The 26,573-nt window shown below is 32.7% G+C and overlaps 1 protein-coding gene across 5 annotated transcripts in view; it reads left to right on the top strand.

The window, feature by feature from the left end:
- Window positions 1–26,573, top strand: part of Lrp1b (LDL receptor related protein 1B) — a 1,877,349-nt gene that overhangs the window by 1,777,200 nt on the left and 73,576 nt on the right. For all 5 annotated transcript variants that reach the window (XM_074070662.1, XM_074070660.1, XM_074070663.1 and 2 more), the window contains 4 exons: window positions 13,074–13,190; window positions 15,683–15,856; window positions 17,430–17,555; window positions 21,897–22,061. In XM_074070662.1, the coding sequence (XP_073926763.1) occupies window positions 13,074–13,190; window positions 15,683–15,856; window positions 17,430–17,555; window positions 21,897–22,061 (582 nt within the window). The remainder of the gene's footprint in view (window positions 1–13,073; window positions 13,191–15,682; window positions 15,857–17,429; window positions 17,556–21,896; window positions 22,062–26,573) is intronic.

Here is a 26,573-nt window from a genome sequence, read left to right as displayed (position 1 = left end):
TCTATACCACCCACCCTACTCAGTACACCTCCATTAAAAGAATGAAAATATTGTCTACATACACAGTCTAGATTATTTAACAATTATACTTTGTAATACCTTTTGTAGTTTAAAATTTATTTATATTTAGAATTCATAGTCTCGTTAACTATTATTGTGCCTATGCCTTGTTATTCAACTATATTGTTTTTATTCTTTACAAACAAGAAGAAGTGTTTGTAATTTAGTTTGTTTGCATGAGTATGTCTTTGCTCAGGTATTTAACAAATACTAATGAAACACTACATGGCAGAAATGGTTCTGAACACTTGAAGAAACCAGTTGCTACTCTTATGAAGCAAGTTCCAACCCTCATGAAATGTATCTTCCTGTAGAAGATAGATTATTATGTCTATCTTCTGGATAATGTCACACCTGTATAAGTGCTATATGGAAAAAACTCATAGTAAAGGATGGACAATTATTAGGGATAACATTTTCATTATGATTTTCAGAGAAATCATCTGTAGAAAACTGATACTTAAGGAGTGACAAAAATAAAAGGAGGTAACTAGCCATGTGAATATGTAAGCAAAAGCTTTCTATGTAGAGAAATTGTAAATTCAGAGTTAGGAATGAGCTTAGATGTGTCAAGAATAGAATGATTAAAATATCTAGAATCATTTGGTCATTCAAGAAAGAGGTAAATAAGAAGTAGTAAGGTGACTAGTGCCCTGGACTGCACTAATAAGGACTATCTTGAAGAAAAGCCTCTGTAGGGTGTGAAAGAGGTAAGCAGAATGATCTGCTTCAAACAAAATTTTCATTCATAAAGCACTTTTCTTTTTTAACTTTTATTTTAGATTTATGTAATAGATGCAAAATTAGTAAAATAAAAGTCTCTGATGTTAACCTTTTACATAATCATAGTATATGTAACATGTTTTTATTTCAAAGAATGACTCAGCAACGAACCTGAGAATATGAGGATTCTTGAAAAAGTCATTTATGAAGGTACTTCTATTCAGGAGAATTCTGCAAAAGATGGAGAGAGAAGGGGAAAGATCTCAGGGAAACTGTGTCACAAGTAAAGACTAATCTTACCTTGAGGCTCCAGGGATGTGCTTTGGAGCATAAATTCTATGCCAGGCAATGGTGTCAGCTTTTTATATGCCTCATCAGTCATCGGTTGACCTTTGGGCCATAGCTTCCCAAGCAAGTCTGCACCAATTAGTTGAGCACAATTGTCTGGAGAAGGAGGTCAAGTGTTAGCCATAAGCTGCTAAAGCAGCAATTGGGGTATGTTTACCCTACCTTAGAAAAGAGATTGTAGAAGTTACCACAGCACCTCCTGCTGTGCATCTCCTGAAAAATGCATGCATTAAACATCTACTGGTTACTACTCTGCTCAACACTGTATATAACTGATGATGAACCTGAAACTGGCACCATTTCTTAGGAATTTTATATTTCAGAATGAAAAACAATGACTCATCTTTTTTTTTGAGCTAAACCTCCAGGATGACTATAAAAGTAACAGGAATATATAAAGAGAATGACATACATTAGAAGAGGCAGTTAACATTATAGATTTTAGAATGTTTTTTGAGGTTAAATGCAGAGATTGGAAATGTATCCAAGAGGGGTATAGCCAATAAATTAAAACCAATTAAACATTGGATTTCCTTGATTCATCAATCCTCCTTTTATTCAAAAAATACTAGCCAGGTGCTAATGGCTCACACCTATAATGCTTGCTACTTAGGAGACTGAAATCAGGAGGATCATAGCTTGTGGTTAGCCCAAACAAATACTTTATAAGACACCCATCTACAAAATAATCAGAGAAAAATGGATTGGAGGTTTAACTCAAGTGGTAGAGTTCACTATGCAAGCATGAAGTCAAGTTCAAACCCCAGTTCCATCCCTCTCAAAAATACTGAATGCTCACTATATGACACACATTATTATTCATAGGAAATACAGATCCCCATGTTCACATAGCTTGCATATAAATGTGTATTTTGAAAGCAACAAAAATGTGTGCATACATGCATGTACAGATTAGCACATGTATATAAATGGCACCAATAGAGAATAGTGGCATGCTGCAAAGATGTTACTTACAGCAGATAGGAAAGGCTTTTTGAAGACTTTGTTGTTAATAAGGTTATTCATTAAAACATGACAAGAAGTAGGGTTGGGAGTGATATTCCAGTGCAAAGTAAATAATAGGTTAAAGGGACCTAAAGTAGGAGAAGGAATTAGAGGAGGGCCAAAGAGCATAGTAAACAAGGAGTGGTGAGAAGGGGCAAGTCCCTACAGGGTCTTCAACATTGGCAAGTACCATTGACTCATTTTAAATAAGTAACAGGACCTGTCAGGCATACATAGGGACATGTCTGGAAAGCAGGGTCTATGAGACTGTCTACCCCAAATATGTGACCATGTGTGTTTTCTGCTCAGAACATTTGCCTTGAGAATGTCTGTTCTACTTACAGAGATAAACTCTGAGAAGTCGTTAATGGCTAACTAATAATTACTGAGCACCTAGTATATGCCAGGTATAATTATTGGCATTTGAATGTCAATGGAAAACTCAGTCATAGGTCCCTGTCTTCTAGTTTTTACATCTAGTAGACAGTTGGAATCTGGGAGGAGACAGTCAAAACCTAGTATTTAAAAAGTAAATTACAAAGCTAGTTATTAGGTGTTTAACACCATGGAAAAAATAGTTAAAGTAGAGTCAGAAGAAGACTTGGCAATGGGGGAGGCAGGTTGCAGTATAACATTTTCAGTCCAGTAAAGTAGGTAATTGAGCAGATCGTATGCTGTTATTCAACCATAGGCAAAAGTTGTAGGCATGGATCTGACACAAACTAAATTATTCAGATGTCTCACAGGTACTTGAAGTTTTTAGTCCTGAAGTCTACAGTAAATCTTTAAATAGGTATCCTATTTAAGATCCACTATAAATCTTTAACACTAGTATTTATATTTACCCACATCAAAAATTTTCATTAAGTATGTTTTGTTAGTTTCATTTTTTTCCTCATTGTGTATCAGTTAAAATTCTTAAAATCAAGAGTAAATCCACTTATTGCTATGCAAAGAAGTCAAAAACAGTCATAAGAGATTTTAAAGAAATAATGGAGAATTTAATTTTCACCATTTGCATACCACTTGAAAGCAATAATGAAAGTTGAAAATCATTAGGTCATTTTTCTGCATTTGCATGCATTGGTACACTTTATATGTGTACTTATTCATCTATCTCCTATGAGATATCTTTGCATTGCAAGTACTTTCCTTTATTTATGCCAGTAAGCTCTTAGACCTCTTGGTCCCAATTTTTTCTCTGTTTTCTTGGTAAGTATAAATGTTTGTTCTAACTTCAAGGTATCATACTGAAATCAATAGTTATAATAAGTCTCTTTCTCTGTCAGGGTAAAATCTTGTTCTTTGTGTTATGGACTTGAGGTAATTTTGCTTTTTTCTATCCAGGGATGAATCTGTGCACTGTCATAGAGTACATTTGGTTATGCTCTGTTCTTTAACAAGGTACACATGATATCATTTAGAAAAACAAGTAAATAAAAGTAAACTTTTTTCTTTTCATTTATATAACTCTTTTGAATTATAGGGTTAGAATTCTACCATACAATCAAATAACACACCACCAGCATCACCACTGCAAACTTTCAAAAATTATAATGAGAATACCATAATTCTGTAGGACTTTATTGAACTCATTCTCCTTATTTCTGGAACTACATTATCTACTGTTTAACAATTGAGTAAAGTCATTAACTTAAAAAATTTTTATTATTGTGCTGGGTAGGGGTACATTGTGTCATTTCAAAGGTTCTTACAATATAGAGATAGATAATACTTGAACTCAACTGCTCCACCATTCTCTTTTATTCCTCCCCTTCCGCACCATTCCTGGAATAGTTTCAACAGGTATAACTTTTTCTCTTTAAATTAATGTGTATTCAGTATTTATACCATATTCACCCTCCTATACCTTTTCCCAATCTCCCAACTCCATTGGTATCAACCCCCACAGGCAGGACTTGTTCTGCCCTCTTGTTCTCTGATTGTGCAAAAGAGAGGAAAAAGAAATGAAGTTTTTGCTTATTTAAAATAGTTACACAGCAAGTTTCTTTGTGGCACTTCTATTATATATGTATCATAGCCTAATTTGATTCATCTCCTCTATTCTTCTTCTTTCTACTTTTGTCCCTTTCTTATGCTTGTTTCAACCAGTTTAAAAAAACAGCATGGTACTGGCACAAAAACAGGCATAAAGACCAGTGGAACAGAATAGAGGACCTACACAGTTATGAATCCACACAGTTATGCCCACCTTATTTTTGACAAAGGTGCTAAAAACACATGCTAGATAAAAGACAGCTTCTTCAACAAATATTGCTGGAAAAAGTGGTTATCTGTCTGCAAAAAACTGAAACTAGATCCATGTTTATCACCCTTTACTAGTATCAACTCAAAATGGATCAAGGACCTTAATATCAGATCCAAAACTGAAGTTAGTACAGGAAAGAGCAGGGAATACACTGGAAGTAATAGATATAGGCAAGGACTTCCTTAATAGAACCCCAGCAGCTCAGCAACTAAGAGAAGGCATGGACAAATGGGACTTCATAAAATTAAAAGGCTTCTGCACAACAAAAGAAATGGTTTCTAAACTGAAGAGACCACCCACAGAGTGGGAGAAAATATTTTCCAGCTATATATCAGATAAGGGACTGATTACCAGAACATACAGGAAACTTAAAGAACTAAACTCTCCTATGATCAATGAACCAATAAAGAAATGGGCAACTGAACTAAACAGAAATTTCTCAGAAGAAGAAATTCAAATGGCCAAAAAATACATGAAAAGATGCTCACCATCTCTAGCCATAAAGGAAATGCAAATCAAAACCACACTAAGATTCCACCTCACTCTTGTTAGAACAGCCATCATCAAAAACATCACCAACAAAGGTGTTGGCGAGGATGTGGGGAAAAAGAAACCCTTGTACCCTGCTGGTGGGAATGCAAGCTAGTGCAACCACTCTGGAAAAAAAATTGGAGGCCTCTTAAAAACCAAAACATAGATCTGCCATATGATCCAGCAATCTCACTACTGGGGATATACCCAAAGGAATGCAACCCAGGTTACTCCAGAGGCACCTGCACATCCATGTTTATTGCAGCACTATTCACAATAACCAAGTTATGGAAACGCCAAGATGCCCCATTACAGGCGAATGGATTAAAAAAATGTGGTACTTTTACACAATGGAGTTTTACTCAGCCATGAAGAAGAATGAAATCTTATTATTCTCAAATAAACGGATGGTACTTGAGAACATCATTCTGAGCGAGGTTAGCTAGACTCAGAAGACCAAAAATCATATATTCTCCCTCATATGCAGACTTTAGATCTAGTGCAAATACAGCATTGTTGTTGAACTTGGGTCACATGACAAGGGGAGAGCACATAAGGGAGATATGGGGATAGGTAGGAAACCCAAAACATGAAAGTGTTTGATGTCCCTACTCCAGAGGAACTAATACAGAAAGCTTAAAGCTACAGAGGTCAAAATGGGAGGGGGATCAGGAACAAATGGAAACAATGCTAGGAATCTCTCTTTAAAGCTATCCTTATCTCAACTAGCAAAAATGCTTTGTCTTTCTTATTATTGCTTAAGTCTTCTCTTCAACAAAATTCGAGCTAAGGGCAGAACAGGTTCTGCCTGGAAGCCCAGGAGAGGGAGCGGGACAAGTGAGGGAAAGAGGTGGAAGACAGATGGGAGAAATGGCCCAAACAATGTATGCACTTGTGAATAAATTTAAAATATAAAATTTAAAAAATTAAAAATAAAAATTCTATATTCATTCTTGTATAGCAAGTATATCAACCATATTCACTTAACTTTCTTCTTTAACATCCCCATATGTGATTTTCCTTAGCATGACCTGTTTTTCATAACATTGATATATTTCTATTAGGTCTATATTCCATATATGAGAGAAAACATGCAGATTTTGGCCTTATGAACCTGACTAACTTCACTTATGATGATGTAGTCTAGATCTATCCATTTATCTGCAAATGATGAAATTTCATTCTTCTTTGTGGCTGACTACAATTTCATTGTATTTAGGTACTTCACTTTCCTAATCCATTCATCAGTAGTGGGGCATATTGGCTGTTTACATAGCTTAGCTATTGTGAAAAATGCTGCAGTAAATATGGCTGTACGGTGCCTTTGTTGTCACTTGACTTACATTCCTTCAGGTGTATCCTTAAGAGTCAAATTGTTCAATCTTATGACAGTTCTATTTTTAGTTTTTTGAAGGCTCTTCAATAAACCAGTGGTTTTCCATAGTGGTTGTATTATTTTACATTCCCACCAACAGTGTATGTGGGTTCATTTATCCCCACTATTTGCCAACATTTGTTATTGTTTGTGTTCTTGATAGTAACCATTCTAATAGGAGTGAGGTGGAATCTTAACATGGTTTTGATTTGCATTTCCTTTATGGCCAGGAATGTTGAACTATTCTTCATGTGTTTGTTTTTTAGCCATTTGGACTTCTTCCTTTGAGAAGACTCTGTTCAATTCTTTTGCCCATTTCTTCATTGGGTCATTAAATTTTGGGGAGTTTAGTTTTTTAGCTCCCTGTATATACTTGTTATCAAACCCTTGTCAGATGTATAGGTGGTGAAGATTTTAACCCATTCTGTGGGCAGCCTCTTCAATTTAGAGACCATTTCTTTTGCTACATAGAAGCTTTTTATTTTAATGGAATTCCACTTCTTAATCCATTCTCTTAGTTGTTAAGCCACTTGAGTTCTATTGAGGAAGTCATTTCCTATGCCTATTAATTTCAGTGCATTCCCTGATCTTTCCTGCACTAGCTTCAAAGTTTCAAGTCTTATATTAAGGTCCTTGATCTACTTTGCATCGATATTTGTACAGGAATGTAGACATGGACCTAGTTTCAGTTTTTTGCATGCAGATATCCAGTTTTCCCAGCAGCATTTGCTAAAAAGCCTGTCTTTTCTCCATTGGAAGAAGAAATAAAAGGAATAGAAGTTGGAAAGGAAGCACTCAAACTATACTTATTTGCAGGTGACATTATCTTACACCGAAAAGATCAAAAAAACTTCGCCATAAAACTCGTAGACACCATAAACAGCTTCAGCAAAGTTTCAGGATACAAAATCAATCTTCAAAAATAAGAAGCCTTTTTATACATGAACAGATTGAGAAAGAATAAAGGAAAATAATTTCATTTACAATACCCTCAAAAAATAAAATACCTGGGAATAAACTTAACAAAGGATATGAAAAATCTCTAGAAAGAAAATTATAAACTATTAAAGAAAGAAATCAAAGAAGGCTACAGAAGATGAAAAGATCTCCCACGCTCATGGATTGATAGAGTCAACGTAGTGAAAATGGCTATATTACCAAAAGCAATTGATATGTTCAATGCAATTCCTATCACAATTCCAATAACATTCATCACAGAGATTGAAAAGTCCACCCTAAAGTTCATTTGGAAGCACAAAATCTGCAAATAGCCAAGGCAATGCTGAGCAAAAGAGCACTGCTGGCGATATCACAACACCCAGCTTCAAATTATACTACAGATCCATAGCAATAAACAGCATGGTAATGGCACAAAAACACATATGAAGACCAGTGGAACAGAACAGAAGACCGAGACATGAACCCACAAAGCTATACCCACTTGATTTTTGACAAAGGAACCAAAAAACATATGCTGGAGAAAAGATAGGCTCAGTAACTCTTTAGCATATATTCTATATGCCAAGATCAAAAGCCATTATTTATTTTATTTTATTTTTTTAATTTTTATTTTTTTATTATTCAGATGTGCATACAATGCTTGGGTCATGTCTGCCCCCTGCCCCCACCCCCTCCTTTACCACCCACTCCACCTCTTCCATCTCCCCCCCAACCCTCGATACCCAACAGAAACTATTTTGCCCTTATCTCTAATTTTGTTGAAGAGAGAGTATAAGCAATAATAGGAAGGAACAAGGGTTTTTGCTAGTTGAGATAAGGATAGCTATACAGGGAGTTAACTCACATTAATTTCCTGTGCATGTGTGTTACTTTCTAGGTTAATTCTTTTTGATCTAACCTTTTCTCTTGTTCCTGGTCCCCTTCTCCTATTGACCTCAGCTACTTTTAAGGTGTCTGCTTTAGTTTCTCTGAATTGAAGGCAACAAATGCTAGCTATTTTAGGTGCCTTACCTATCCTCATACCTCCCTTGTGTGCTCTCACTTTTATCGTGTGATCAAAGTCCAATTCCCTTGTTGTGTTTGCCCTTGATCTAATGCCCACATATGAGGGAGATTTTTGGTCTTCTGGGCCAGGCTAACCTCACTCAGAATGATGTTCTCCAATTCCATCCATTTACCAGCGAATGGTAACATTTCTTTCTTCTTCATGTCTGCATAAAATTCCATTGTGTATAGATACCACATTTTCTTGATCCATTCTTCAGTAGTGGGGCATCTTGGCTGTTTCCATAACTTGGTTATTGTGAATAGTGCTGCAATAAACATGGGTGTGCAGGTGCCTCTGGAGTAGTAACCCGTGTCACAGTCTTTTGGGTATATACCCAGGAGTGGTATTGCTGGATCAAATGGTAGATCAATGTTTAGCTTCTTAAGTAGCCTCCAAATTTTTTTCCAGAGTGGTTGTACTAGTTTACATTCCCACCAACAGTGTAAGATGGTTCCTTTTTCCCCTGCATCCTTGCCAACACCTGTTGTTGGTGGTGTTGCTAATGATGGCTATTCTAACAGGGTTGAGATGGAATTTTAATGTGGTTTTAATTTGCATTTCCTTTATGGCTAGAGATGGTGAGCATTTTTTCATGTGTTTTTTGGCCATTTGAATTTCTTCTTTTGAAAGTTCTGTTTAGTTCACTTGTTCATTTCTTTATTGGTTCATTAGTTTTGGGAGAATTTTGTTTTTTAAGTTCCCTATATATTCTGGTTATCAGTGCTTTGTCTGATGTGTAGCCGGCAAATATCTTCTCCCACTCTGTGGGTGTTCTCTTCAGTTTAGAGACCATTTCTTTTGATGAGCAGAATATGATGAGCAAAACTCCAATGACATTCATTAAAGAGATTGAAAAATCTACCGTTAAATTTATATGGAAACACAAGAGGCCACAAATAGCCAAGGCAATACTCAGTCAAAAGAACAATGCTGGAGGTATCATGATACCTGACTTCGAACTATATTACAAAGCAATAACAATAAAAATAGCATGGTACTGGCACAAAAACAGACATGAAGACCAGTGGAACAGAATAGAGGACCCAGATATGAAGCCACATAACTATAACCAACTTGTCTGTGACAAAGGAGCTAAAAATATATGATGGAGAAATAGCAGCCTCTTCAACAAAACCTTCCGGGGAAACTGGTTAGCAGTCTGAAAAAAAATTGAAACTAGATCCATGTATATCACCCTATACCAAGATTAACTCAAAATGGATCAAGGATCTTAATATCAGACCACAGACTCTGAAGTTGGTACAGGAAAGAGTAGGAACTACTCTGGAGTTAGTAGGTATAGGTAAGAACTTTCTCAATGGAACCCCAGCAGCACAGCAACTAAGAGATAGCATAGATAAATGGGGCTTCATAAAACTAAAAAGCTTCTGCTCATCAAAAGCCATTATTGATATTCTTGTTAAGGTCCTGATGGAATATTATAATGTTTGTAATTAATGTGCGCTTGCAAACAATTACATATTCCATGAGTTAAGAGATGAATGACTACAACTTTTAAGACTCTAATCAAATCCTCCTTTAACAAATGGTACAATTACTCTTGTTTTTTATTTTTTTAATCAAGCACTACTGTAAACACATGATGCACAATCTACCTTCATTTTAAGCCTATTGTGTAATTGAGTAGCATGCCCCATGAGAGCAGGAGCATGATCTGTTTTGTGCCTTGCACTGCCTGCACTTGGCAGTTGATATAAATAAGATGTCAGTGAATATGTTGAACTACCGAATGCAGTGTCAGATTAAGGACATTTTTCACTTTTCTTTTTGGTATAAAGGGTGTGTAGGATTATGTAAGATTGACTTAAATAACATAGCCTTTGATTTATGGAGGGTTGTTTATGTTAACTCCTATCTCCCCCAAATGAAGGTAGTTTCAGTGAGAATAAAAAGTACCTTCACTTTATTTATACACTGTCCCTGCATGAGTCATAGTTGTTTGATTCATTAAGGAAAATTTTGGCCCAAAAAGTAATTAAATACAATAGATATAAGTCATAGGACTCTTTTGCTATTTATTGATGCATTTTTTACTAAACCTGCCATTCATGTGTGTGTGCATGATAAATAAGTTTCTGTGTGCATGTGTAGAAAAATAACTTTAATATAATTTAGAATCTGAGAGTTTATGGGGACAACCTATCTTAAAAATACTTTAAAGAATTTTTGAAAATAAATTTGATATCATAGTGAATATTTTTAATTACTTGAACCCCTCACACTATCTTTTTTAAATCAAGAATATAGTAGCACATGCTTGCTGGTTGTTGCTAAGCTACAAATATTAATGTCTCCTCAAAACAGAATATGTCTAATCCTTTATTCTATCTCTTAAAACACACTGCTTTAAATTTATTAATCTCTCTTAGTCATCTCTCTTGAATATTATACTGGTACTGCTGCTATGGTCATTTCTCATAATACTTTTGTTTTCTACATTTCATTTTTCTCTTTTTGGTCAATAATGGAAACAACTAGAAGATATTTGAAGGTTGCAGAGTTCAAAAATTAATACTTAAAAATATAGAAATATAAGTGTAGTGTTGGTCCCATGGGAGATAGAGTAATAAGAAAATGAGTACATGACTAGTGCCATTATCACGAGTCATTAATTTTGCTGAGCTTATGTCTGTATCTTCTATCAAATTGTGATTGTTATGCTTTATTAAAGCAAGAATAGCATTTTATTTTAAATTTTCTGTGCTCCTACTAACTTGATTCCATATATTTGTAATTGCCAGTTCAGAAAAGTCTTTCTTGAGAATGATTTTTTTCATTTTATTATTGGTTCTTAAAGGAGATATGATATTTTAAAGATATATATATATATATATATATATATATATATATATATATATATATAAACTTGTTCTTTCCTATAAACTAGACTTTCATTACTATAACATGAAAAGTTAGTTGATTCTTTTATTAACTTTTTAATTTAAAAGTCTACTGTTTTTATTAAAGGGCTTAAGGAAAAATCATAACTATTGATTTGTGGATTTTTTTGTAATATAAACCTCACTCATCTAAAAAGTTTGCTAAATAATTTCTCAGCTAGATTTAATTCTCTCCAATAGCACACTATGTGACAAGAGCTGATAAGGATGAGTATATTTGGGCCAAGGCTAGATCAATAACCTACTATATGATACTTTTGATAATCTTCTATTTCTCTTGAATTTGAGAAACAAAGTGTGTGTGGATCACACACTTATTTTTTATTCTTTTTCATGATTAGAGAATTTAGTACTTTTAAGTATAAAACTAATTTTATTGGGTAGAGGCTTTTATTTTATCTACTTCTTTATTATATTGCATTCACAGAGGAAAAAAAATGTTTTCTATTTTTCTTAAATAACTACTTTGAACTATAATGGCAGGAGAAAGAAATTGGATCATTTTACAGCTCATGTTACTTATAATTATACATGAAGAAGCAAAATTATAACTCCAAAAATGAGTCCAAATAGCAAATAATTGTTGAGCAGAAACAAATGGTGCATAGACCACTTGCTTTAATTGTTAAGTAATTTTTCAGGGATAAGTTGGACAAAGTGCATCTCTATATTTTACTTAAGGAGCAATATTTACATTTAGCTTGATTAGATTTGGGATAGATCTATATAATTAACTGAAGAGTTGTTTACTAATTACTTTCACTATATATTTTTTTCCCATTCCGAATAAGTCTTGGTCCATCTGCGAAAGAATATGGATGAAGCACAAACTCAAAAAAATGTTTTTTATTCCACTGCCTTGACATTATTGAATGTTCTAATTGGGAAAGCTCTGAAGCACTCATCTACAAAGTACATGTATAGTGCATTGTACTTTCAAACTATGTAATTTGTATATCTAAAAGCTATATAGGACAAAGTAAATCTCTACATTGGTCAAGGTTTATGATAGAATTCTTATGTCATAGATCTTACTCTTTTATATTAAAAGAACTTTACTAATTATTAAGGTATTCTATGTGTTAATAATATTTTTCCAAGAATATACTGGCTGGACTCCAATCAGATTTATAAAACCAAAGCAAAAAATATAGAGTAGAAAAACATAATTTTTACCACATGTTATTTTAGTTATTGTTAATTTCTGGTAGAAACCTACCATGAAAATGAAGATGAGCAGTCTCATAGCAAATTAATTATTAGACTGAAAAATTCAAGTATTGCTAGAACCTAAATTAAAGACTTTACTATTCATTCTTTCCCAACATAACCATCAATCTCTTGGCACTTTAAACTTTACTATGCATACAGGTATCTCAAACACTGTGGGCCAAATCCCAAATCCATGAACCTTTTATATTCTGGGAATTATAGTTTCATGAAGAGTATAAAAATATAACTAATTATACCAAATTAAATTGAATAAGTGTCATGTCAATTATCTAAATTTATTATAAAGATAAAAATTAAAACATTATGTAAAATTCTGTTAGAGAACAGCCATAATTAAGAACCCAGTAAGTATAGAAAAGAAGGACATTTAACTTTTCATTTTCTATGCAAATATTATCTTATACCTTATTAAATAAATGTTCTGTAATCCGAACACATATATTTGCAATAAGAATGAAGGAATTTCAATTTTTCTTATTTCTGTAGTAACATGATGTACAACAAGTAATGTCTATGGTATTCAAAGAAAAACACAAATCACAGTTAAGAAACAAAACCAAATTGCTTTCTGTTATTTGTCTGTGTATGTTGATTTTCCAGGTCTGGCTGTGGATCATTTTAGTGAGCGCATATACTGGGCTGACTTTGAGCTGTCTGTTATTGGCAGTGTTCTGTATGATGGCTCTGATTCAGTAGTCTCTGTCAGCAGTAAACAAGGTTAGTGAAGTGTTTCTGGTTTTGTTTTTAATTGTTTTTGAGAGTATTAAATCATAACACATAAATATAAGTGTGTAAGCTTTGTACTCTTGATTTCCTTAAATTCTCCTTTCAACATTGACCTCTTATATTGATTAAAATCTGCAATCCCACTAGAATAATGAAGAAGCCAGGGCAGGAAAACTTCTTGATGTGGGTAAACGTGAGTCATTGCTGCCCAAATTCAGAAAGTTATTTCTTTCTGTTGCTTCTGTATTTATTCTGTTCTGAGCAGGACACACGAAGAAGTCAAGATTACCATTTTCTGGCAAGCAGAAAATGAGTTAGTGTGTGCAGTAACACATCATACTAACAGTTATTAGTAGAAAGAATACTATCAGCCCAGTGAAAATCAGGGTATGAAAAATGACAATTTAATTCTATCCCCAGTGACATCAGAGTCTACTCGTGTTCTTGGGTTATTGTACCCATTTTTATTGCTTCTTTGTCTCCTACTTTTTACTCTCACCTTCTGTCTCCCTTTTGTGCCTCAGATTTTCCTTGACTGGCTGTGCCAGTTCTGTTTGCTGAAACTCAATTCTTCTTTTGTCTTTCCTTTCTTCTCTTCTCCAGCCCCTTCCCTTATTTACCACAAATTCTTCATAATATAAAGGAAGTTTTCACATTGGCTTGTTTTATGTATCTAATACAGCTTTACTTCCTGTTGTTTTAACTAAAATATAAATTTTAAAAAAAGATTCAATGGAATTTTCATTGTGCATTTTCCTAAAGGCACAGTGACTTTTGTGTGGATGACCCTAGATAGAATGGTACAGAAACTCCATAGCTAAAATTAACGTGCATTCCAAATATGAAGGCATTATTTTAAGAACAGCAATAAGGTTTTCTAAATGATATTTAGCTAAACTTAAGTTTTTATTTATGTCTGAGTATATATATTGCAACTTTTAAAGCACCACTTTAAAAAAATTCCATGTTTACTATGTCAACATAGGATTGATGTTTATGATTATATATTGAATATACATGTACATTATATATATACATACATGCATATAGAAATTCCTATAATTTATTATGAAGAAGTTAATCTGTTTTAGTTGAAATATATATTTTACTATTTCAATAAATATGGAAGAAAAATTATACAAAAAGTTACTTTGTTATTTAAAATCTTTAGATCATTAATAAAATATAACTGTCATTTTTCTTGTTGCAAATTTCGGCACCAAAATTTCAATGAATTTTTGTTTTGATAGAATAGTATTAAAATAATTCCCACTTGGTGGTCACTCTTGTTTTTAGTCAAATTTTTCATGTGGTTGCCAGTTTGTTTTCTTCATCCTGTTTTTGAAACAGACAATAATGTCAATTTTTGTTTCTTTTCTGAGATGCAGTCTTGCCACCCAGACTCTACCAACCTGGAACTCAGCATGATGATGAACTAGTCATTCATGATTGATTTAAATTTTCAATTTCATCTTTTTTTTTTTTTTTTTTGGTGAGACTGGGATTTGAACTCAGGGTTTTGCACTTGCAAAGCAGGTGTTGTATCTCTTGAGCCACATCTCTAACCGTATGTTCTCCCTCATATGCTGCTTATACAAATGCAGTAATATTATTTGACATGGGTCACACACTAAGTAGAGAACACATACAGGAGGAATAGGGAATGGGAAGGAAGCCTAAAACTTGAAAGTGTTTAATATCCCCACTGTAGAGGAGCGAATGAAGTAATCTTAAACTGGCAGAGATCACTATGGGAAGGGGACTAGGAAATGATGAAGAGATCTGGTAGAGATGAACCAATGTGGGTTGTAATACACATAAGCATGGAAACAATACTAGGAATCTCTCTGTATAGCTCTCTTTATCTCAAACTAGCAAAAACGCTATGTCTTTCTTATTAACTCTTACGTTTTCTCGTTAACAAAATTGGAGAAGATTGCAGAACAGATTCTGTCTGAAAGAGAGAGGGGTGGAGGGAGAAGGGGTGCAGGGGTGAGTGGTGGCCCAAACAGTGTATATACACATATGAATAAATGTATAAATGATAAAGAATAAATTAACAATTTCATCAAGAACACTAACCAAGTTTCATGAACTGTCAGGATTTTTTTTTCTTCTTTTTTTGCTAACTATGAGGCTAGGCCTTGTGCAGTTTTTCTTTTGTTTGCCAACTATGTAACAGAGAGGAATATTCTGCATATAATTACTCCCAGAATATGCTTGGTGATCACAAAGATGATTAAAGTGACAATAGAAATGTTTTTTTTAATGTTCTGAGTGACATTTTTAGCATCTCTCACATCTCTACTGCCAAGAAATTAATTCTAACAGCTTCACAACTAATATTAAAAATATTTTCCAAATCTGAACATTTTACTGAACAGTAATAAGAATTTCTGCATTATCTTGGATAAACTTAAATATTTTTTAAGTCGGAGTATGCACTTTAGAATGTTTATAATTCCAGTTTTTTAATATTCCAGGTTTACTACATCCACATAGGATTGATATCTTTGAAGATTATGTATATGGAGCAGGACCTAAAAATGGTGTATTTAAAGTACAAAAATTTGGATATGGCTCAGTTGAGTACTTAGCTTTAGATGTTGATAAAACAAAAGGGGTTTTGATATCTCACCGATATAAACAACTGGACTGTAAGTATATTTCATAAAGTTGTCTATATGGTGAATGATCTTTTCTATACATCTGAAAAGAATATATTTTTAAATACCTTAAGTATTTCAATACCTTACCCCAATAAGTTAGTTAAGTTTAATTTTGATATCACCAGACTTTTCAAACTGAAGATACAGACATGTTTATACTTCTGATATAACTTCTGATATTGCTGAACATTTTCAGCAATTGACTGTGTTTCTTACAGTCAACATTGACTTTGTCGCCAAAAATGTGTATCATTTTGTTTTTCTAAAATTATTAATGAAAGTATTTGATTGGAAATTCATCAATAGCCATTTACTGATAATCAAGTTTCTAGCCTAACATTCCAGCCTTAAAAATATTTAAGGAGAATTCTTCCCAAGAGTTGTATTTTCTTTGTGTTGTTGGGAAGGATTTATTATTATTGTTACTCTTTTCCCTAGAAAAGAGTAGGTAAATAAATCTTTGAGGTAATTATGTTGAAAAAATATGTTTTGAACACATTGGAGAACAAAGTAAAATAGTGTCGAGAAGCTAACAAAATATCTTTATGTATCAGTTCTCCCTAAGAAATTGTGAAACATGTATTTATAGTTATTCTTTATAGCAACTAAAAACATTTTATCTTGTTTGGTGCAATTACCCAGAACAATAACAATTGGTATTTATCCAAATCAATTTTGGGAACAGATTAAAACAAAACATAATTTCCTAAAATTCTATTGAAAGTCTTGCTGCTTTTTACTAATAATCTGATATGTATGGACATATCTCAAATTCTAGCTGTATCTGATTCATAATCAAATATTGCCAGATTCACAATTAGTTAAAAAAATTAGTTAATCTTTGCTCTAAATATAGTAGGTGTTCAAGCAACGGTTCTTATAGAAAGCCACTTTCACAGATATCAATTCAGCTGTCTGCTTACCAGTTCTATTTCATCGTAATGAAATAATCTCTAGGGAAGGCCATGAGTCAACTGTGGCTACAAATAATGCTGATTATATAGAAATGTATACAAAAGTAAGTATTGTATGCATTTTACATGTGCATACAAACTGCTACTTGATGGAAAGGAAACTATCTTAAAAACTTTTTAAAAGTTTGTGTTTTGAACCGACTGACATTTATGCATTGTAAGCCTTTGTACATATCAGAGTGTAGGGAATTGTTTTTGTTTGAAGATCTGCAATGAGGCTCAGATCCCACAGGACTTCAGTTGGATTCACTTTTAAACACAGCCCTAAATTGCACTTCAGACTCTAAGAACAATTCTCATGCCAAAAAGGAATTAGTCGTAGAGACAAAAGAATAGATTTGAATAATTTCTTCTCCCTTTTGGAAAGCATAATTAGAGCAAATTTCTTGTTAATGGTGGGTGTTGGGTAGTAATTTCTCTTTACCTGTGAAGAAGAATGCTAACATTGAAATGAGACACTCTCAGTCAACATTGATGTGATTTGTTTCTAACATTGCTCAGTCATTTCACGTTAATGAATTTTATGGTTTCAAAATTTATTGTAACTATCCTTATAGCTTTGTTTTCTTTAATTTTGTTTTCATCAGTACCCAATCCTTGCTTGGATTTAGAATGTGAATTTCTCTGCTTGCTGAATCCTTCTGGGGGTACATGTGTCTGTCCAGAAGGAAAATATTTAATTAATGGAACCTGCAATGATGACATCCTATTAGGTATGTATTCTGCATTATTCTGTAAGTAATCAATTAACTCTTGTGATATCTTTTCAAAACTATTGAAATTGAGCAGAATTACCTGCTCCATCATTAATTTAGCTGCCTTCTATTAATGGTTCTTGACTGCTTCTGTAAATTGTTCTCTCTGCATTAGACTTCCTACCAACTCATTCTACCTTTGTTTACAAAGCAGTATTGAACACGTATCATGGGCTTACTAAACTGAGAATTTTAAAGTTACCCATAGAATCTAAAAACATTTTTTATACCTCTTGCATTAGAGATAATATTTTTGAGATGACATTCTGCTGTGGGTTTAAACACAATACCCAAATCCATTTATTCATTAAAAAAATTTATTTTAAATACCTCCTGTGTGCTAAATATTAATTTGGAAACCAAAGATTAGTTTAGAAACTAAGTCTCAGTTTCTTTTGTGTAGAATTTGATTCATAATGTATGTCACTGGTGGTACTAATAACAATAATTTTTCTTATTTGAGGATTTATGAGCAAAGCATAATATTTATTTAGAAACAAAGGATTAATACATGTGATTTGTGTTTTAAAACTTCACGTTTGGAATGAGCAATAAAAACAATAAAAATTTGAAATATCATTTCAGATTCTAAGATAAATAGTAAACACAATAACATAAAACAGTATGAAGAGACAAGTAAAGATGTCTTCTCTCGAATATCCTGTTAGATTGACAATAAATTCTCTCACAACTAGGACATTAATCATAATGGGAAAATTACTATTAAGAGAAAAGAGAATTCATACTTGTTAAACTTAACGTTTCAAAAACCACTGTGATCCAAAATCTTTTGTGGATCGCATTAACACCATTTTCCACTGAAATACAAACATTGTAGTCTTCATAGCAAGGTTACCTCCTCATTATATTTCCATGTGTGAAAATGAACTCTTCACCTGAACATTGTCCTCACCTTCAGTCAACATTTTGGCCCCACTATTGTTTTCTGTTTGTTCTCTGCTGAGGGTTACATAATCAGTTCGAAGACTTTTGTCTTCAGAAACTCATAATTTTATCTTTTAATATACATTCTTTAAGCACTGTATATGGAAAGCTAAAGAGGTTTAAAAGATGAAATGATGAATCATATGAACACCAATGAATGATATTTATTTGCATAGTTATGCCAGTCACAGCTGTCTTAAGACCATTATAAGGATTCAGATGGTTATCCAATTAGAAGATTAGTTTGAATTTCCTATAGGATATGACTTTCAAATAAGATGTACAAAGACATATTGGATTTAGATTACGTGAGTTTGAGGACAGAGGACACTGAGACAGAAAATATTGTCTGAAAAGATATAGAAACAAGGCATAAACACACCCAGTTATTTCAGTTAAATATAGGATGTAAAAAGTGCCATTGTAGGTGGCCAGGAAGGTCTTGATAGAGAACTAAGAGTGACTCATGATTGGTGTTTTGGACAGCAATATGCTGCCATATTCAAGGTGTTCTCTACACATCTACCCTTTGTGACAAACAGTTTAAAGAACTTCAATTAGGAACATAAATAAGTGGATTTCAGAATTCTTGATAGGTGTAGATAAATTCCAGTTAATGTTTCCTCACACTAACATTTGATTGAGCCAAATTTTTTACTCTTTATAATTAAGTGACATTCTCTAGCTGCTATTGTTAAATGTTAAGCACACTGAGTATTTTTAATCTTCATGTAAGAAATTTGAAATTCAGATATTGCTCACTCTTGGGGGAAGTGTTCATTGCTCTTTCTTATGGTTGATTGTAATTGCTGGAGCTTGGCTTCTAAAGGTGTTTTAGTTATTGACAAAAGCAGACTTCTATTTTCAGCATAGATCTATTACTGTAAGTTTTCCAAAAAAATGTAACTGAACTCCCATTTCATCAGGCAGCATCATATTTTGAAATTTCTGGTGCCTGATGTGATGTGTACTAGAAATGACATGCACCAACATGTACACATTTTGAATATCTGTTAGATTAACATATAACATCTAGAGGTGGAAATTAGTCTCCCCATAATAATCCTAACTATGTTCATAATGGGTTAAATGTTTATCTTTGTTGTTTACAATCAAAGCTCCTGTTAGGATAAATTTTGTTGAATGAGTTTTGGCAAGTCTTAACCTGAGCAAGCAGATTTCCACTCCAGATGTTCCTATAAAATCTCACCCGTTAATATTTTGTTGGCGATTCCAACATGCATTTGCAGAGAAGCATCTCTAATTAAATAAATAAAGTAAAATCACTCCTTTATTTTCTGTTATCCTCATGTTCCCATATAATTATCTTAGTCACAGACTAAAGAATCACTTTAATTTTCTCTTATTCTACTTATATATCACCGATGTGATTTTTACTCAATAATTACCCTAAAAATAATTCTATATTTATTTACCCCATTGTTATATTTTAGGCCATCATTTTACTTTGCCATGATAATTTAACACAGTTCTAATTGTCTCCCTGCTTTCAGTTTAACACCTGCCAGTGCCTTCATTCCCAAGCTTCAAATCTTTACGTTATGTTGGAGAGAGAGTCCAAAATCCAATGACCTTCTCTAATTCTCCACTTACCTTTTCTTCAAAGATGCTTAGCTCTTGTAATTCCATCCTACACACTCTCTAATCATGGTCCAGGCACAGTGACTTTAATTCGGTTCCCCCACTGCTCACCTTCTGACCTTCAAAACTGCTTTTCCTTTTGAGCTCTACTCAAATGTGTACCTTGTACACGATCATGAAATGCTGCTGAGAGATGTTACTTGTTTTATTTACCAAAATAAGTGACTCAATTGACTGCTGAAATTTAGGATTACTTCTTAGGGACCGAACACTCAGCTCTCCATCTTCATACTAGTGTAGATATGTTAGATATTTAGACTATCTTGAGGTCAAGCTCTCATTTGTGTGTATGTGTGTATTGTACAACTTGGGTACTTAATGCTTACAAAGTCTTATACTTAATTTTCTTCAAATTTTTCTTTAATTTTCTCAACAAGCGTGAGATAAGTCATAGTTTTTATTGTTTGTTTTGTATATGGCAGTGTCTCACTCTATAACCCAGATTGGCCTCAAACTCATATCCTCTTGCCTCAGCCTCCCAAGTGCTGGAATAACAGTTGTGGGTCACCATATCCAGTGCTATTAATGCCATTTTATAGTGAAGTAACTGAGGCTCAGATAAGTTAGTTTGTATGTGTAGTGAAGGCCAGAACTAGAACCTAAATATAGGTCTTATTATACCATTATCATATATATGATAGTTCATACATATTACCCCTTAAGTGATTCCTTCATGTTATATATACAAATTTAGTAATTCTAATCTGAATCTTAACAACTAAACCTTTTTGATATTATTGTAATAATTGCAGTGTTATTGTCAAGTTTCTGTCAAGAAAGGGCCAAAGTATCTAAAATATGAAATTTAGGCCCTATTGATTTCACTTAAGTTTACTGTATAAATAGATACCACTTTAGAATATGTCATATTCTAAAATAGAATGCTTTTATTATCAATTGTTTTTGTCCTATCAGACATTGTATTTTGCTCAAAGTAATGAAGTATTTCTAATGAGTCAAAGCCATGTCAATGTGCATAGCAAAATAACTTGACAGATGTTTCCAGACTAATCTTTATCATAGAATATGTTACCCTTATTGTGAAAGGTGATTTTGCTATTCCCCAAAATGAACATTTCTTGTTCTCAACCAAATGTCATTAAGTGGACAGATTGTGGCTAAATATTTAGAACAAATGTTACAGATGGAAATATTTTTGACATTGTTCTGCCATTATTTTGTACCAAATAAAATGACTTCAACCTTGAGATATTTTTGTGTAACTAATATAGACTGACATCAAAGAGGATCTTTTCATTTAAACACTCCTCTATAGTATAAATAATAGACATATATGCTATAAATATATCTTAGATATTTCATTTTGATTTAATATTAACTACTCATAGTATAGTCAGTGTCTGCTCATAAAAAGAAAATTTCAACATTGTGAACTTTCTTACTTTAGAGAGCTTTAATTGATTTTATTATTCAGTATTTAACAAATATAAGAAATGGTTAAAAACACTTTAAGTATAAAGGAAAACGGCTTTTTAATATTTCCATTCACCATTGAACAAGAGCTATCCCTCTCTTTTCAGCTAGTGTTTAATTTTTCTTTAAATTTTGTGCTTAGAGTTAGTTATTTTAGGAAAAATACAATTCTAATATTTAAATATTTTGTCTATTTGGATGAATTTTATTCACTCATTCCTGATTGATATATTAATCTATAATTTTTTTTATAATCAGATGATTCCTGCAAACTGACTTGTGAAAATGGAGGGAGATGCATTTTAAATGAGAAGGGTGATTTGAGGTGTCACTGTTGGCCAAGTTATTCAGGAGAAAGATGTGAAGTCAACCACTGTAGTAACTACTGTCAAAATGGAGGAACTTGCACACCATCAATTCTGGGTAAATATCTGAGAATATTTATATATTCAAATCACCTTTATTTTTCATTGTATGTGGAATAAAAAGAAAAATACTTAATATTACAAACATAATCTCTGATATCTTAAAGAATAGATTAAGCTTAATGATTAATTCAACACAATGGCATTTGTTCTAAATTCAGTGTATCAAAGTTGAGGTGAAAAAATTCAACAATATTAATGAGCTATGTGTTGAGTGTACCATGTGCCAAGTTCAGTGCTTATAGATATTTTGACCCTAGCTCAGTTAATACTGCAAGTTTTCCAGTGTCTACATGTTTAACTCCAACATCTGTGGTATTTAAGGCACAAATATAGTTTTCTAAAAATCAAAATGAACAGATACTGAAAGTTGGGGTCATTTTAAATGTGAATAAAATATACCAGAGCATCTGACAGCATTCTGTCCCATCTAAAGTTGCAAATCATCTGTAGGCATTGAATAATGTATTACATAATATGCTTGCTACATGTTAGGATATACTTTATATTATTATTAATTTATGCAATAGCTATGTTTGCAAATTGTTCTCTCTGTAATATAAGTGAACACTGAACATATTCTCCTACTGACTGCCATTAAATTTAAAATATGTTCCCACGAGAAAAAATAACCTCAATGCATAATGAAAATCTAATTTGCAAATTTCAATATTCAGTGCAATGAACATTATGCAACTATTAAAGTGCAATCTATGCACATTTAATTTTACTACCACAAATGCAAACTTAGTTAGTCAAGTGGAAAATCAATCTATATGTTCTTCACATCCCCTACATAGTAAATTTATATCTTACTAGGAGTTCTCACAGCCTCTATTGCTCATGGTATTCTTTGAAGTATTTAGCATAATGTCAACTGAAAAAGTCATATGAAGAAGAATTTTCAACAAAGTTCAGAGAAATCAAGCTGTTTTTGATTTTCATTCTAACAGTAAAAGTTTGGTACTTTAAAATATTGCTTAAGGGATACTAGTACATACAGTAGTGTATATTCTATTACTCTAGGAGAAATTATGGTACTGGGTCCCATATTGAATGTGCAAATGAGAATATGAGTTCAACAAAGGGGTATATGATTGTTTAGTAGAACAGGTACCATTTCGTTCAGTAAAGAAGCATTTTTTGCTAAATTACTTATTTGGAGATTTAATTATCTAATTGGCAGTAATTTTCACAATAGGATAATTAAGATCATTGAGTTATAGCTGGATTTTTTATGTTTATTTTTAGAAATAGTTAGGCCAATTAAACTATTTGACATTCCATACTATGGTTATCTATTCAACCTTGATGGATTCAATGGGATTGAATTTGTTACAGTGTTTTGCATCCTGAATTATATATAGGTACAACACAGGTTTTAATTTTATGTTCAAATCATCCATCCAGATCCAGCTGCATTCTTATAATATGTAATATATCAACTTTATGAACCCAAATTATTAGACCTTGATTACTGTAGGTGATATGTTCTGGAAAAATTACATCTTAGATTAGCAATAATACACTAATTCTCATATGAATTCAAACTGAGATATGGTCATGTAGTTTCTTGCCTTATAGAATCTAGTAATAACAATATGATATCCAATTAAGTCATTTATGAAGCATTTTTCACTTTTAAAATTGTAGTTTTATAAAAACCTTGTTTGGTATTATAGACCGTAGAACCTCATTATATCCACACAAACGTTAATTTGTTAAACAAATCCCAGTGGGCATTTCATGGATTTATTCATTGTTGGTTTACTTACAGTTTAGCCCTTTGGCAAATTCCTCTGTGGACACTACATAACTAGGTTTGGGGCAGTCTTAATTAAAATTTATAAGTTTATGACAGTTGTATAGAACAATAATAATTGAACAAAAGAAATGTCACCAGTTAATTAAAAGCACACATCTGAGAGACATAATTAAAATTTTGCATGTAAGAATGAGTTTTTCTCATTTTTTTCAATGAACACTAAAAATAAAATGCATGAGCTATATTCTTAAAAAATAATACAAAGTGAAATGTGCTCACAATGATTACATCAATAAGGATGCATGTAATTCATATCTATAAATTATTCAAAGGAAGATTTGTTAAATATATTCTTTAAATGTATTTAAAATTAAAATTTTCTATGAGAAAATTAATGGAATCAGAGTAAAGAGTAGAATTAGTCAATTACTCTATTATTGAAAATACAAAATGATTTATGAAAGCCTTTATGCATCATTAAGACATTTATGCAATTAGCAGACATATTTGCAATTAATGTTTTTTCATGAATATTCATTAGCTAAGGTATATTCATGCTGTTTGGTATTTTCTTTACTTTTATAGGTCTGTTATTTAAACAGACTTTAATGTTCATGTCAAAGTGAATCAAGGTTTCCTACACAGTTTATTTAGAGGAATAGAGCAAGAGGATTTGTAAATATGGGGCAATAAACCCAAATACTCCCATTCCCAAAGTTCTGGAGCTATGCAGAGAAGGCAGAATTTACTTTGTGAAGTTCGAAAATATCCAAAAGAAGAACTGGCTAGGTTAAGAGTTGATACTGTGATTGTGTATAGTAGGTCTTGCAACATATTTGAGTTGGTTAATTTAAGTAAATACAACAGAAAGTAAACAAGCTCTTGTGACCCTTTGTGCTGCTACATCTGTGAACTTTGTCAGTGAAGTTTTATTCCTATAAATGAAGCAGGAGCATGAAAGAGGTCCCTGTTGTGAGGAAAAAAAAAAAACTATCAGTATCTTTGCTCTGTAATGAAAGAGGTCTTTGTAGTAGGAAATGAGTAGATGGAAAGAATTGTCCTGATTAATCACTTAAGAACTTTCTGTTTAGGCCACTGGCCCAAATCAGGTGGTAGATTTGCTTAAAAGCAAGTTGTTAGGAACTTTTAGACATCTTCAAGTTATCATAGTACTGATGAGAAAATTTATGTATGGAAGGCTTTCAACTCACATATGTACCTAGTTTGTAAAGTGCATAATCAACTAATTATATCTTGATAAATGTTAACCTTTTAGACTAATAATATTTTACTTCACTTTTTATTTAAATGAGGACAGTTTTTGATTTAAATTAAGCCTAGTGTCCTAGTACCCCTAACATAGATATTAATTATAGTCAGGAGGTACGGAAAGCTGTATTTTTTGCTCCCCCTGTGATTTTAAGAATACAAGAGAACAACTAGTGATGTTAACATTGAAAACACAAAGAAGTAATATAGTTTAACAAATAAATGAGATTGGAATTTATAATTGACAAGTCAGGTAGAAAAAAACATGAAAAGAAAACAGAAAAAAGCATAAATTTCACACATATAGATACAAAGGACTTTAAGAATCAAAAAGTGGAGGAATCCAGTTATGTATGGATGAAACCAACATTTCATTTTTATTTTTATCATTTTCACACTTGCTTACATGTGTATACATTATTTTGGCCACCTCTGCCCACCCCACAGGATATTCAACCACATTCAAGTTTTAGTTTTCCTTTCTTTTCCCTATTCTTCTCTTGCACATTCTCCTCTTAGTGTGGAACCCATGTCCAGTAATATTACTGCATTTGTGAAACCAACATTGTAAAGTCAGTTCCAGAAGAAAACCTTAATAACACAAAATTTGCGAATAGCAATTTTGGAAAATTTCAATAAGAGTTTGGAAATGTATTAATATCCTTTGTCTAAATTAGTGTCATATTTAGAAATATCTCCTAAGGTTCTTCTAATAATTTAATAAAAATGCAAAATTTAGAAGTGAATATGTTCAATAGTCTTATTCATAGTATAAAATTGAGAATAAAAACTCAAATTCAAAATAGTTCATATGTAATATGGAACATATCTGAAAGATTAATATTCTATAACTACATATAGTGTTATAGACTATTGCATACTATAGAAAAATATCCACATTGTACTTTATTTATTTATTTATTTCTATTTTTATTATATTCATACGTGCATACAATGTTTGGGTCATTTCTCCCCCTTTCCCCCAGCCCCCTCCCTTAACCCCCAAACCCCTCACTAACAGGCAGAAACTATTTTGCCCTTATCTCTGATTTTGTTGAAAAGAGAGTATAAGCAATAATAGGAAGGACCAAGGGCTTTTGCTAGTTAAGATAAGGATAGCTATACAGGGAGTTGACTCACATTAATTTCCTGTGCATTTGTGTTACCTTCTAAGTCAATTCTTCTTGAACTAACCTTTTCTCTAGTTCCTGGTCCCCTATTCCTATTGGCCTCAGTTGCTTTAAAGTATCTGCTTTAGTTTCTCTGCATTGAGGAAAACAAAAGCTATCTAGTTTTTTGGGTGTTTTACCTATCCTCATACCTTCCTTGTATGTTCTCACTTTATCATGTGATCAAAGTCCAATCCCCTTGTTGTGTTTGCCCTTGATCTAATGTCCACATATGAAGGAGAACATGTGATTTTTGGTCTTTTGGGCCAGGCTAACCTCACTCAGAATGATGTTCTGTAGTTCCATC

This window comes from Castor canadensis, chromosome 4 (genome assembly GCF_047511655.1).
Source record: "Castor canadensis chromosome 4, mCasCan1.hap1v2, whole genome shotgun sequence".
Classification (NCBI taxonomy): Eukaryota; Metazoa; Chordata; class Mammalia; order Rodentia; family Castoridae; genus Castor; species Castor canadensis.
This window is presented reverse-complemented; position numbering and strand designations above follow the sequence as displayed.